Source organism: Marmota flaviventris, chromosome 5, assembly GCF_047511675.1.
Source record: "Marmota flaviventris isolate mMarFla1 chromosome 5, mMarFla1.hap1, whole genome shotgun sequence".
Taxonomy (NCBI): domain Eukaryota; kingdom Metazoa; phylum Chordata; class Mammalia; order Rodentia; family Sciuridae; genus Marmota; species Marmota flaviventris.
The window spans coordinates 142,908,067-142,923,227 of record NC_092502.1 but is presented as its reverse complement, the minus strand read 5'-3'; the positions used below and the strand labels follow the sequence as shown (position 1 = coordinate 142,923,227).

General features: G+C 39.1%; 1 protein-coding gene across 3 annotated transcripts in view; it reads right to left on the bottom strand.

Annotated features, from left to right (window-relative positions):
- Positions 1–15,161, bottom strand: part of Pdzd2 (PDZ domain containing 2) — a 234,053-nt gene that overhangs the window by 35,562 nt on the left and 183,330 nt on the right. For all 3 annotated transcript variants that reach the window (XM_027936223.2, XM_071612636.1, XM_071612637.1), the window contains exons 8-13: positions 13,109–13,228; positions 11,861–11,975; positions 8,084–8,157; positions 7,711–7,936; positions 6,856–6,973; positions 4,099–4,231 (exon numbers count right to left, since the gene is read on the bottom strand). In XM_027936223.2, coding sequence (XP_027792024.2) covers positions 4,099–4,231; positions 6,856–6,973; positions 7,711–7,936; positions 8,084–8,157; positions 11,861–11,975; positions 13,109–13,228 — 786 coding nt within the window. The remainder of the gene's footprint in view (positions 1–4,098; positions 4,232–6,855; positions 6,974–7,710; positions 7,937–8,083; positions 8,158–11,860; positions 11,976–13,108; positions 13,229–15,161) is intronic.

The window sequence follows — 15,161 nt, the reverse complement described above, 5'->3', positions numbered from 1 at the left end:
TTGTGCACTAAAATAACATATGGCATAAGTAAATATTTGCATCAGTATAGTGACTTGTCTTAATAATTATAAATATTTCTCTATAGGATTCAGCATTACATTTCAAATAGATAAATCATAATCACATCACGGCCTTTATGTAATAATTTATAGTAGGTGCCACAAGAAATAAAACATGTATACATACACACAGGCATATATATATACTTCCACCACCCCCACCCCTGAACAAGAAGAATTTTGTACAAATGAGCCAGGGAAAATATGAACTTAAACAGTGCTTGCTATTTTTCTTAATAATAGGCTTTCAATATTTACAACAGTTTTTCGGAGTGGGAGAAAAATGGATTTCTGTTACTTTTTTCTACTTAACCTAAGCTAGAAGCTGCTACCCTAGCAGGTCCAGATTTTAGCCTGTCTAGACCTGGAAGGTTCAAATATCCTAACTGGGCAACTGCTGCACCAGACATTATGAGAAACCGAAGAAAAAGAAAATCCTTGTGGTATTTCTCTTGGAACAACACAAAAACTAAGGGAGCACATACATTCAGTATCAAAATGTTCTGTTGGCATGAAATGCTGGGATAAGTGGTATAAAGAATACATTGAACATAAAACAGAATCTTGACCAAAAGAAAAATATAGTATGGTGTTACAACCAAGAACACCATGTTTACCTAGGAAGAAACGTGAAATCCAGTCAAATACTGAAATGTGGTTCTGCCGGACACATCTCCACACTATCACAGAAAGCCCATTTTACTGTGACTAGAAGCACAAATTGACCTGTGTCCAACAGACTCTTGGACCATCAGTCTATCAGGATTCTTATGCTTTGCACTGAAACACTATCTTGACTTTTGATTGTGTTGGCAAATAGGCAAATGTTTTGGGGTCGAGATGAATGGTCTCTTGAACAAATCATGGCCCATGTTATGCTGGAAGGATTTTGAAGTCAGTCATGCCTTGAAGCCAATGACTGCAAACCACTGAAAACTTAATTTTCTCTAATGTTGCCAAGGGATGCATTAGGTCAGCCACAGCTGACTACTGACTGGTCTGTTTCCTGAGGTGGAAGAGATGATGGGGGTGACAGAACCCAAGTGGAGACCCTGGAGAAAGGAGCTGAGAACTGTTCTCTCTGTAACTATGAGTCAAAATGGTGTTAAAATTGACCCAGAGAGAGCCATGGGGACAACAGTGGAGAGAGTCTAAAAAGTAGAGCAGATTCTTAAAGAATGTATCAGGATCACAGAAGAGATAGGAGAAAGATGGGAAGGAGGAAAAAAGTAGGAGGAGGACCTGGTTTTATATTAATGATACTAAATATTTTTGATGCAAGACATTTCTGAGAATGCATATAGGTAATAGAACACAATGTGCAAAGGCAGTTGCCTTTGAATCATTCAAGGGCCATCTTATTCCTAGCATTGTTATTGCTGCTGCCCCCCCCCAGATGGAGGCATAGAGTTATAGCTCAATAGCACTTATGTGCACTGGGAAGCACCAGCTCAACCCAGGAGCATCACTGAGAATTTACAAATGATGCTGTCAAGAAATATCAGATGTGGCCCATGAGGGAACCCACAAGATCCTTTGGAACAGACTTCTTACTCTTACAGTGGCATACAAATCCATCAAACATTGGTAGCCTGGGATCATTCAGGATATAATTGAATAATATTACAAATTATATAATTTGCAATATTATTCAATTATAATATTTTTAATATTATAGACGTGGGGTTCCAATGTTCTTAATGGACATTTTGAGTTGTTTAAAGGAAAGGTGTAGATTTTGCTAAATAGGATCTGATTGTAATATTAGCGGCAAACTAACTTTAAAATGTTTTTATGTCATGGACTCAAAACAACCAAAAAATGGTGCTCTAAGTGGATTGAGTGGAAGTTGCTGAAGGGTCCTATGGTTAACTTGAAAAAATCATAAGCAACTATGGAATTACAGAAGAGACGGAACCAAATAGCAGAGACTAATGATTTATGGGTTACAATTATCTGTAAGTTCAGTATGGATCAACAATGTGATGCTGCTGTTGAAAAAAAAATTAATGGACTCTTTGGTCTTATTGACAGAGTATCTGTGCAGGCCAAGGATGACCTGGACAGAGGAAGAGGCCTCTCTTTAAGCTGGGTCTCCTTTTTCATCTGTTTAACACCTTAACATTTTGAGGGGTCATAAATGACTGAGAATTTGATGCAACCTGTTGACTTCATCCACAAATGTAAATATGTTCCCAAATTATGTCATTCGTAAAGTTCCAGTAAAGGTCCACAGACTTCAGGTTAAGAACCCCTTCAGATTAAGAATATAAGTTTCTGGACTTGGGATACATTCTAACTCCTCTGTGCAGCTCCGGCATGTTAACAGTGGAAGTTCAATAAACGTTAGATAATGAATTTGACATAGGACAGGGATTGATGAGGATCGGATCACACGGGCAGCGTGGAGACAGGGAAGGTCAGGCTGTCTGCTCCACTAATTGGATGCTTGGCCTCCTGCCTGCTTCCAGCTTCCACACCCATTCCAGCTCACCCACAGGGTCTGTCAGGAACTCTGCCTCTTCTGTTTGGTATCAGGTTTACACAGGCTGCTGGTACTTACAGCTGAGCTACTAGTGTTAGATCTTTCCTCTTTCCTAATTAAGTAGACCTTGGAACCAAGAAAAGGTCATTTAATGGTTCATTCTCAATAGAAAACTACGTGGGCCTCATTACTACCAGAAAATGGACTGAGCTGCAGTGATCTGCATGTGCTACTGACTCCACATTGCACATGGTTCCTGTTCTCTTCTTTGGGGCTGCTTTCATGAGATATGCCAAGAAAAGACTCCCCACTTTCAGACTGTGTCTTCAGCAGAACAGGCAAAACCAGCGCTGGATAATGTGAATATATGCTAAATGTCTGGGAGAACTTCAGTATGTATTTATGCTGTGTTAGGGTTTGGATATGAAGTGTTTAAGACTCATATGTTAAAGGTTTGGTCCCCAATGCAGCAGTGTACACAGGTGGAAAGTTTGGGAAGTGATTGGATCATGAGGGCTCTGATTTCATCAGTGGATTAATCCACTGATGGATTAATAATGTGATGGCATTACTGAGAAGTGGTAGAAATGTAAGATGTGGGGCCTAGTTGGAGGAAGGGGGTCATTGGTATTGTGCCCTATAGTATATCTTGTCCTCCATCCCTTTATTGTGCTCTTTCTCTCTTTGCTTCCTGGCTGCATGAGCTAAGCAGCTTTCTTCTGCCACACCCTTCCAATCACAATGTTTTGCTTCACCACAGGCCCAGAAACAACTTAGCCAGTTGATCATGGATTGAAATGTTTTCTTCCTTTAAGTTGATTTTCTCAGGTATTTTGTCACAGTGATAGAAAGCTGACTAACACATGCTGCATAGGTTGGTTTGAGAACATCTGTGGTAGTAGTTAGTGGAAAAGACACAATGATGAACTTAAAAATTTAGTCTGGGTCCACTGGACAGAAAAATAGGATCTTCTGCAATACTGAATACACTTAACAACTTCTCCACTATGGTTTATTTGAAATGCTGTGCTCTCTCATTTTCTTTGATGGAAGCAAAATCCACAAATATTTGCAAGGAAGCAATTGGTTTGCAAAGCCAGATTTCATCTTACTTTCATTTCTTTCAGTTGTGTGAGACAGTCATTTGATAGAATAAATAGGTAGTTTTTTGACCCAACAAACAACTAAATGAGCATTAAGAAGGAAACCTTTCTCTTCAAATCTAAAAGACATTTGTCCTTGAAAAATTCTGTATTCTAGACATCCTACAGAAATGCAAAAACAGTCATTGGTATAAGTGAATTAAGGATATCGTTCAAGTTTAAATTACATTCTGAATAATCATTGTTCCAACTATTATAGAAATGTAATTTCATACTATTTCCATCTTGTCACATTCTCATTTCTTCAAAAAAGTTTAAAGTTCACTGAACCTACTTTAAAAACCAATTAGTTAGCATCATACTTAGTGTCAGTCTAGGAATATGAGTCACTACTGCTGGACAAATGGCTAAGCCACCTTCCCTTGCTCAGAGTAGAATGGAACACTTCACCTTAGGATTAGGGTGCCGGCCGATGACCAGGCGGACAGGTCCTGGGGGGCATTTGCTCAAGATGGCATGCACTTTGCTCAAAGCTGCATGGCGAACGTTGACTGAGTTCACTTCCAGGATTTGGTCTCCGCGGCTAGGGAGGACGACATAGTCAACAATTTGTGGTAAAATCAGCATTTTAAAAGACAAGAAGTCTTCCTTCTATGAGAGATTTATCATGAAATCTTTTCTGAATACTTTCAAGAAGTAAATATCATCCTTTCATCTTTGCATACATGTTTTTTTTTTCTATTAGGCCTAAATTTGTGTGTTCCTAATTGTACCATGACCACCATCTTTTAGCATCCTTTTTACACCTGTAACAAAGCCAAAGGTGGATAAACGCAAACCTAGATTTAGCAATGACTATTTTAATATTTTATCTTATTTGGAAGTGTCCTACGTAGTCACTGAATAGCTATCATTTCATTTAGTTTATTCAGACTAAGGGTGTAGCTCTCAAAGAGACTTGGAAAACTTAAGCAAATATATGTTTGTGCTCTAAAACATAATTATAGTTTAATATTACATTTATTAACTCCTTTCAGTTACAACCAGTTAATTTTCTCATTTTTAGTTAAAAACCTCCTAACTTTTGTGGTTCTGAGAGAAAAGTTGTGTGTTTTTTTTGTTGCATGGTATTTAATATTTATAGAACTGTGTGGTACAATGTAGACAATATATAAACACATTTATAAACATACATGCTGCCAAAACATACCACACATGAACCTACACATGCACTTTAAGAATACAGACAGATGAAAATAAAGATGTTGTGTTTTTGCCTTAAAATTATAGTCATGAGCTAGGTGCAGTGGCACACACCTGTAATCTCTCAATTTGGGAAGCTGAGGCAGATCACAAATTCAAAGCCAGCCTCAGCAATTTAGCAAGTCCCTAAGCAACGTAGTGACACCTTATTTCAAAAAAACAAAAAAAAGAAAAAAGAAAAGACTTGGGGATATGGATCAATGGTTAAGTGTCCCTAGGTTCAATCCCCAGTACCAAAAAAAAAAAAAAAAAAAAAAGAAGAAGAAAAAAAATTATGGTCATGAGGGTTGGAGATGTAGCTCAGTGGTAGAGTATTTGCCTAGCATGCATGAGGGCTGGGTTCTATCTCCAGGCCCATGAAAAACAAATCAGTCATGACAAAGGTACAAAAATTCAGTGATTTATAAAGATGGTGGGGATCCAGCAAAGAAAACAAAGGTTTCTGCACCCATCTTAAAAAAAAAAAGCAATACATTCATATAAACATGTACGATTTTCAACTGGCAAAGGCAATTATCCATATCATTTTCAGAAGTAGTAAAGCTAAATAACATAGTTAACAAGGAAACAAGGAAGGCTACTATTTTTTAAGCATATCCTGTATGCCAGGCCCAATAGCAAGAAATTTATGTAGCAATGCTTTGAAAAGGTATAACTATTGCTCCATTATGTAGGTAAGGCTACAGGCTCAGTAGGTCACCCAGATGTCACACTATGTTGAACTAACTCAGCTCTGTTTGCCTCTTGATCATCATGTGACAAGCTCTCGACCACCATCAGTTTCTTCTTTCTTCCCACCATCTTGAAATGATTATTGTAATATAATTTAAGGAGGAAATATCTGGAGCTCAAAGGTTACCCAGGAATTTGTAAAAACGTTTCAAATTTGAAAAAATGAGAAATTGGGGACAAGTTGCCCACTTGAAATTATAGGGAGAGAACTCAGTAAGAGAGAACAAAGACTCTTTACATGGGGTTTGAAGAATGTTCATTTGGCAGCCTCCAGACATATGGAACCATTCAAGAAAGAAACATCATCTTGGGATGTCATTAAAGGATTTTTTTTTCTTTTTTCCTTGGTTCTAAAAGTATATTTTCTTTAATGTACTTTGGATGATTTACTAAGTTTTTTTAAAATATGAAAATTCACTGTGAAGATTAACTAAAAATATAATATCACCTATTAACAGGGCCCTAAAATGGCAACCTCAAGGAATGCCATTGTGACAATTCTTCAACTGCTGAAGGTCTTAGCTTATAGGGGAGAGAGGTGGTACTGTTTGCAGAGTGCTTTGTGCAGTGCGTGTACATTCCTGTGAAGGCGGGCACCAACCCACTGCAATTCCTGTCTAATGGAACACCTAGACATCTCTTGTATAAACAGAATACTCATGATACAACTCAACTACCTGGATTAAGAAATCAGACGCTCCATGATCTCAGACCACAGGCACCTAGACATCACCACTCACACAGGAATGAAAGCAATGGAAAAAGTTCAAGAGATAATAACAAGAAAGGCCTCCCATTCAAGGGGATGATTTCAAGATTCTTTTGCATCCAGTGATTCTGGACCACTGTGAGCAGTTCCGGTACCTTGTCTGAATTTTGTATAAGTAAATATAAAAGTGAAAGAATATATTGAGATAATCAGAGATATCTGTAGAGAGCTGTGTTTTGTCAGGATTCAAAAACTAAACTTCTGAGTCCAAATAGAACAGAACAGACAGGGAAACCAAGATCCAGAGTTCTCAGATTTAGCCACACTTCATTTATGTCAGTTTTTTGTCTTCAGAGAGGCTATGAATGGTAGTCTTGGCTATATTACTGGAAATAATTCAAAGATGTATAATTCTACAAAGGAATGTAGCACAGCAGATATGTGTGTGCATTCACATATTCACAAACAGGCCAGAACCCTCTCCTCTCAGGGGCACCACCTACCTCAGGTTGCTCTCCATCTTGGCCACTGAGCCTGGGGCAAGGCTGTGAATGTAGATGCCTGGAGGACTGTTTTCCAAAGCCAAGCAGCAAGCACCGATGCCTAGTCCAACCCTTGGCTCTGTGAGAGGCATAATTCAAAGAAAACAAAAGCAAAAATCACACAGTAACCGGAAAAGAAGTTAACTTATTTGCAACTGTACTAACATACATTCAGAAGGTAAGCATTTAGTTTTGGGTCAGAATCAGAATGTATATCCTGCTTTTCTTTTATCCAAGTGTCTATTCTCTGCTTAGTCTAAGGCTGGCTCAAATCTGTTTTTGGAAATAGGCAGAGCATCAGTAACATTTTTATTCTAGATGTACACACTTTTAGGCTTTTGTTGCCTCTTTTTAAGCAATGTATCTCTTGGTTATTTAATTGCTGATCATATTTCCATAGGTAGGGAAGAAAAGCAAACAAAGATGAAAGGCAGTAAGATTTGGTGATCACCCATAACTTCTAGTTACTGGTGTTAACTGTATTCTTAACTATAATCTTTAGTTTTTTGAAATTTTATATATAAGCCCTAGACTTAAGCTACTCAGTAATTTTGTTTTAACATGAGTCTCTGATTCACAGTGATTCATCTGGGGAGAGCTCAGAGAGTTTCTGCTATGGGTAACTTCTCCTCACTTGTAAAATGACTGAAATCTCTACTTTTGATTCCCCTGTCCACTTAGAGAACACTGTCTGTTGTTGATAGCAAATGGTCCCAAAGGAACAATTCCAAGGAAACTTAGAAACACTTAATGTAAGAAGAGATTTTAAATTGTTATCAAGAGAACCCAGTGGAAGGGAGGAACAGCTAGAATCACCTTTGTTGAGAGTGACCTCCATGACAATTCTGTCCTTGGGTCCAGGGGTCTTCCGACCCAGGGATGAAGAGCTGCCTTCATCAGAGGCTCCCACTGAGGTTCCCCCACTGGTGTTGAAGTTTGGGGAGCTCGATCTGCTCATGTGTGTGGGGGTCGAGCAGGGTGTGAGGCTGGGGCTCAGTAACTTGGTGCGAACTGTTAAGACAAACAGCCCGCTCCGTATTTGCTGCAAAAACAAGAAAGAAGGTGGCCTCAAACAATCAGACTGTTTTTTAGGGCAAAGGGGGGAAAACATTTCATCCAACCCACACCAGAAGGAAATAAAGGAAGAAGAAAGAGGACAAAGGAGATCAATCAACAGGTATGGTGTTACCTTAAAGGTATGAATAGCTTCTTGAAACGTCAAGCCCTTAATTGGTATTCCATTGACATCTAGAATTTCATCACCTAGTGACATAAAATAAGAATCACATTAACATTAAGCTTTGATTTACTGGAATCTAAGTGCATGGTTTGTGCTAGAATGAGACAGAATATGGTCCTTGATTTTCTACTTTATAAAGTAACTTTTATTGTTACAGTTCACTCCCAGGCATGTCACAAAAATGGGACAGTTAATGAAAATTCATTTTCTTTTGCAGTAATTCTGTATTCCAGTCTTCAATGAAAACATCACAAGATCTTCTTCTTCTTCTTCTTCTTCTTCTTCTTCTTCTTCTTCTTATTATTATTATTATTTTAGTCATTGTCAAGTTTGACAACATATCCTATGTTTAGAGATCAAATTGCAAATATAAAGTTGCAAGGGTTTCCTCACAGTCATTTTTAAAGACTGGCAATGAAGCATGTGCACACACAACATTTGAGAAGCCACTCCTGTATTTGCTGAGAGACAAGCTCCCCAAATCCACAGTGTATGAAAAATATTTTCAATAATAGAGTCAAAAAACTTGTTGAGATATTATTGGGAAACGGCAGCCTGGCTTTCAGAAATAGTGTAGATGTCTGGTCTTATTGATGCAGTTCCAGGTTCTCTACCATCAAGCTAGCAAGCGACTGTAGGCTTCTGTCTCAGAGGTAACTGTAGGGTGATGTCAGATAACTCTAAGGTGACGTCTGATTGTGAGGCATGGGCCTGCACATGCTTGCTTGCCTCTTGGCCTTCTAAAGCTACTCCAATCTCCAACACTAAGGAGAGAAGGGCAGGTCATTTTTTCAAGCTGTGGGTAGTGTCTGCTGGGAATCCAAAAGACCCTGGTCATCCTTGTCGATTTGTAAGAACTCATTTCTGGTATGAACTCTTATGACGGGAGCTGTTTTTTTTTGTTGTTGTTTGTTTTTTTCTGAATGCCAGTTCATCAAAAACACTCTGAAGAAGCCCCAGAGAGCACAGATGAACTTCGTGTGCCAGTGCAGTAGGGAAGGGAGATTTGTATACCTAAGAGACAGTGCCAACCAACTTGGGAACACACATTTCACCTCTCACAGATAGCCAATCCTAGAAGCATACTGTGTATACGATTCAATCTGTAGGGGCTGGGGCTGTAGCTCAGTGGCAGGGTGCTTGCCTAGCATGAGTGAGGCACTGGGTTTGATCCTTGGTGCCACATAAAAACAGACAAACAAAAAAAGGCCTTCTGTCCATTTACAATTACAGAAAAAAAAAAAAAGGAATTCTGTAGATAAGGTTTTGAGGTCTTGTCTATATGGGAAAAGTAATAGAAACATTAACATGATTTCTCATGCTCTTAAAATTTATACAAAAGTTTTTAAGAGGCACATCACTCAACAGATTGAAAATCTGTTCTGATGACTTACATTTCTTATAAAGGAACACATATGAAAAAAGAAAACAGTCTTGAAGGATGTCTTTCAATCCAATAAACACATGATAATTTTACATTGTTCTGAAACTAGACATAAACACCACCTGGGTGTTAACCCTTCCTCCAAGAGAGAGAAATAAATGTTTTGCCCTAGGAGTACTAAGCCTGGCCACATCTTGTTGTTAGTATAGGCTTTATGGTTTTTCTACCTTAAAAGAAAGGAGAGGGGCTGGGGATAGCTCAGTTGGTAGAGTATTTGCCTCACATACACAAGGCTCTGGGTTCAATCCCCAGGACCACCACCACCAAAAAAAAAAAGTAAATCAGTAAAATACAGCAGTGGCTACAATTTGGGTCAAATGAACTAAAGAGTCAGAGCAGTTCATTTTCGAAGATATCTAGAAAAATTCTGATTTAATCTTTCATGAAAGATGAATAATAATAAGGGAGGGAAAATTATGATTGACATTTTGGTGAATGTTATTTAAAATATGTTCAGAATTTGTTAATGTGCTTTATGAAAGTAGATAGTCTTTCTTTTTTTAAACTTTCCCCCTTTATTTTGGATTAGCTTCTGACTATCAGAGAAAATATTCAACCTTCGACTTTCCGAGTCTGGCTTATTTTACTTAGCATGATAGTCTCCCGTCCCATCCATTTACCAGCAAATGCCATAAAGTTTTTCTTTATGAATTCTTCTTTATCCGTTCATCTGTAGAAGACTTTACGTTGGCTCTATAGCTTGGCTGTTGGGGAACTGTGCTGCTATAAACATTGATGTGGTTGCATCACTGTGTATGCTGACTTTAAATCCTTTATTAAATACTGAGGAGTGCGATAGCTGAGTCAAATGGTTGTTCCTAGTTTTTTGAGGAATCTCCTTACTGCTTTCCAGAGCACTTGCACTAATTTGCAGTCCCACCAACAATGTATGAGTATACCTTTTTCCTCCCACATCCTTGCCAACAAAAGGGGGGGGGGGGGCAGGATTGAAGGGAAGGGAACAAGGGTTGGGATGAGAAAAAACAGTGGAATGAATTGGAGCTAACTTTCCTATGTTTGTATATAAATATTTCACAGTGAATCTCACCATTGAGTACATCCACAAGACACTAATTAAAAAACCAAACAAAACTATAAAACAATAGCAGAAAGATCAGAGGCACAGAGGCAAGGGAAGGGGGGAGGGAGGAGGGAAGGGAGAGGGAAAGTACTGGGGACTGAATTAGAATGAATTACATTCCATGCTTTTATAATTATGTCAAAATGAATCCTAAGTTATGTATAACAAAAATGAACCAATAAAAAGAAAAAATAGTCTTAATCCAGAATAATATTCTGTGGCAAATATACAAATATGCAAACATGCATAGGAAGATTCTACCTTTATTAAAAGCAGCTTGTAGTATGTCTGTATACAAAGGAAATTTTGGTGTATTCAAATCTTGTTTTTTGAAGTATCATGTTCAAGAAGGAAGAAATGAGTTAATCTTGGGTAGTAAGGTGGGGAGAATTGAACTTGGGATCAGAAAAATGGATTTGAATTTCACTGCTATCATGACTAAGGGTGGGACAAAATCTTAGTCGCTTAACATTCCCGAGTGTTAGTTTCCTCACTTGTATGATCAGTCCAAAATGCCAACTCGATAGGCTTGTAATACAGTTAATGAAATAATTGAAATATATGGAAATGTATAGTAAATGTTTAAAGCATTACAAGACATAAGATGTACTGAAGCATTTAAAAATTTTGTTCTCAAGGTAAAACTTGGCACCTCAATATTACTCTAACTTGCATTCAAAAGCACTTGTTTAGTGTTATTTTTGTGTTGCAAATGGTAGATGCTAGAGAGAATTGTAAAAGATGTTCATTTAGGAACCAAACTACATGATGGTTGATTTCAACAGCAGGATAGTAAATGGCTACTAAAGATTAGGTTCTCTATTTTCACACTAGCCCCAAGGTGAGAACGGACTGAACTCTCAGGAACAGTACAGACAAGGAACACAATGAAGGACCACGGACCAGGGGGACAAAATAAGCACTTGTGGTCCCAATGCACATATCAAGCCACTTTGAGTATGTCTCTTTTAATTCTCACAACAATCCTTCAAGGCAGGTATTAACATTCCAAGTTCATCACTGGGAAAGGAAAGCTCATATTACACAACTGCTCAAGATCACAATGAGGAGGTGCTGGTCTACAGGACTCTCATGCCCCTGACCTCAGCTGCGGGCCATTGGCTCCATTTTCTGAAAGGGGCAGATTCTCATGGGATCAAAGCTCAGTGTCTTGGCAGATCACCAAGATGTGTTCTCCTACCTTCCTTAAGTCTTCCGTCTTCTGCAGCTGATCCATTTGGAAAAATGGTCTTAACAAAAATCCCCATCTGGCCTCGAATGCAGTCTCGACCTCCAGCAATGCTAAAGCCAAGGCCCTACATTCAAAGCAGATGGGAGTCAGGTAGACATCACAGTACTTAATTAAAGACATCTTTCCTGTTGCAGTACTTAACCAAGGGCATCTCTCCTACCTAGTATTCAATTGAGGTGTCCTTTCTAATCAGGCTCAGTGTTAAGCCAGTCAATTAGCTGTAAATTCAAGTTTGAATTTACAAATTCAGACTTGTCACTATGTCAAGTGACAAGTCTGAATTTATAAATGTCACTTCTCATATCTGTTTGCATTGCACTAGCTATGCATTACATTAAAGGGAGAAAATCATAGGTTGAAACACATGAACCTGCTAATATTTGACAATTTTTGACCTCCTAAAATGCCAGTTTCACTGGGCATGGTGGCACATGCCTGTAATCTCCGCAGCTTGAGAGGCCAAGGCAGGAGGATTGTGAGTTCAAAGCCAGCCTCAGCAACTTATTGAGGCACTTAGCAAATGAGTGAGACCCTGTTTCTAAAATATAAAAAAGGGCCAAGAATGTGGCTAAGTAGTTAAACACCCCTGGGATCAATTCTCAGTACCCCCCCCCCCCAAAAAAAAAGCCAATTTCATATGTATCAACTGGATAGCTTGAGAGTCATTTCACACTATGCAAGGCCATACTTTTTTTTCCCTTTTGGTTCAGTGTTTCCACTTTATATAACATCAAAGTGGATATTTTGATAGTTGTTGAATACTAAATTGTTCATATAATTCCTTGATAGTGGTAATGCCAAGAAATTCACTGGAAAGGACATGGGAAGTATTCCCTGAAGCAAAACTGGTTCTGCGTTTCTTTCAAAGGAGGTAAAAATTAGGGGTCATGGACTCAGTTCTCAAAACACACAAACAAAAGTGGTTGGGGGTCATTCATTCCACCCTGGATTCTTCCCTAGCAGCTGGGCACTGGTGACTCCTCACAACACAAGGGCAAAGAGGGTATGACTGTCTCACACTCTGAGGTCCACAGGAAACAATGCCAGAGAAACCACATGAAGGCCACGTGGTCTATCCTTCCTTACACTTGTTACTTTTAATTTCATATAAAAATAATAAAAATAAAATTAAAATTAGCCATTTAAGAAGTAGATGGTACCACCTAGAGGGCAAAACAGACTGTGGGAAGAGCTCACCTTGCCTTTTTCTTTGTACAGGCCTATGATGGAGATAACAGACGGGCGAATGAGTCTCCAGGGAGATTCCACATGGGTGGTGCTTAGGGAGCGGGTGGATTTCTTCACAATGTGGTATTCCTAAAAGCATATGACAAAACCAGACATAATCTCACTCATCCTGCCGTGGGTTCTGGTATGCAAATATATCACCAAAACTTGGAAAATCTCAGTTGTCTTTTGTGTTGGACAGCAAGTTCCCTGGGGTGCATCCCCTGGTTCAGTGGCTTAAAGAAACCTCTGCCATAACAGACAGCCAGGTGTTCTCCCTCATAAAGAGAGATGCTACAGTTGTAGCTCAGTGGCAGAGTGCTCACCTAGCATGTGTGAGGCACTGGGTTCGATCCTCAGTACCACATATAAATAAACAAACAAAATAAAGGTATTCTGTCCTACAACTCCAAAAATTTAAAAAGAAAAAAATAAAAAGAATTGCTTGGAGCCCACGAGCACCTTGTGTTCTTTCTTGGCCACGTTCCACAGACTGCAGTGTTGGAATGAAGTCAGGAACTAGGAACCAAGAGGCCTCAAAGATACAGGATGACTGCCCAGGGTCAGTCCCTCCTCAGAAATCCCCCCTTCTGAATCCCGACTTCACAGTCATGGTTAGAAAGTCTCTCACTATTTTAATTCACTCATTCAAAAACTCAGCAAGCCCTTGTTTCTTATAAAGCGCAAACCACAAACCCAGACAACTTATTCCACATAAAACATCCCGCGGAGAGACGGCAGCCACTTAAGATCTAATCCCTCACATTTGGAAAATAAGATATTTTCCTATAAGCCCCACTTTCCCTTCCTGGCACTCAGCAGCTCAAATCTCAATCCCCTTTTCATGTCCCTCACCCATGATATTCCCGTGTGTTAGCCAGGTGCACGATTTACAATATAAACAAGAGATTAAGTGACTCTGGCTAACACACTCTTGCACTCTAGCTCCTTGTTATTCTTCTTAAAATAATAAATGCTTTAAATGACCCAGATATTCTAGCACAAGCCCCCAAAAATCATTTCATATTTAATGAGAAAAGAGATATCACAAAATAGCTTTTTATCCTTCATTCGCATATGCTACCCTCCAAGATAGAAATGAGATGTCCCCCAATAATATTTTTGTATTCCTGGCAGCTTAGAAAATTATACTGTGTAGTTTTACAGAATACCTGCCAGTAATGTGGGCCTCCCAGACTTGGGCTCATTAAATAAACGATGTGGTGGGCTTGGCAAGGTCACTACCCTTTTACTGAAACCATTGCAGAGGCACCAGATACAGCCTATTGGCTTCCAACCCTCAAATAAAGAGATCTCCGTGTGACCTGACCAGGGAATTCTTCTGCTGATGACCAATCTTCAGCACTACCTTCTTCCATTTCCCTTTGGGAACCAGTGAGAATCAAAGCCTGCCCACTTCATGGGTCTCTCCAAGAGTTTCAGGGGTCCCCTTCCATTTTCAAGACCTGTGTTGCCTAATATGGTCATCACCTGCCACCACTGGCTGTCTATATTTAAAATAAAGTGAGCTAAGATTAAAAATTCACTCCCTGGTCTCACTAGCCACTTTTCATGTGCTCAGTAGTCACACGTGGCTACCATCTTGGACAGTACAGATACAAAGCACTTCCAACCATGTGGACAGTGTCATTGGATAACTCAACTCCAGGTAACGATACTTTTTAGTGGAGGGAGAAAACCGAATAAAAAGAAAGGTGAATCCTGCGGGCAGAAAATAAGGAATCAAGAGAAAGGACATCTGAAGAAGGAAAAATTCTTTTCTTTCTTTACTAGCACAAGTTTCCTGATTTCTGGAGATCGATTAGAAATGAACCTTTCTTGGACTATAAATCTGGTCAGGTTGCCTAACAAGTCAGTTATGAAATTACCACCTTAATGCTAGATCTGTGACCCTGATGGTAGTAACCGTTTTCTCTCATCTTCCACACTAAAAGAGCCTGACCTGTTTCTCTCCTACCGCTTTCTGGTCTTTCTCTTTCTCAGTGGGTCCGATGGGATCATT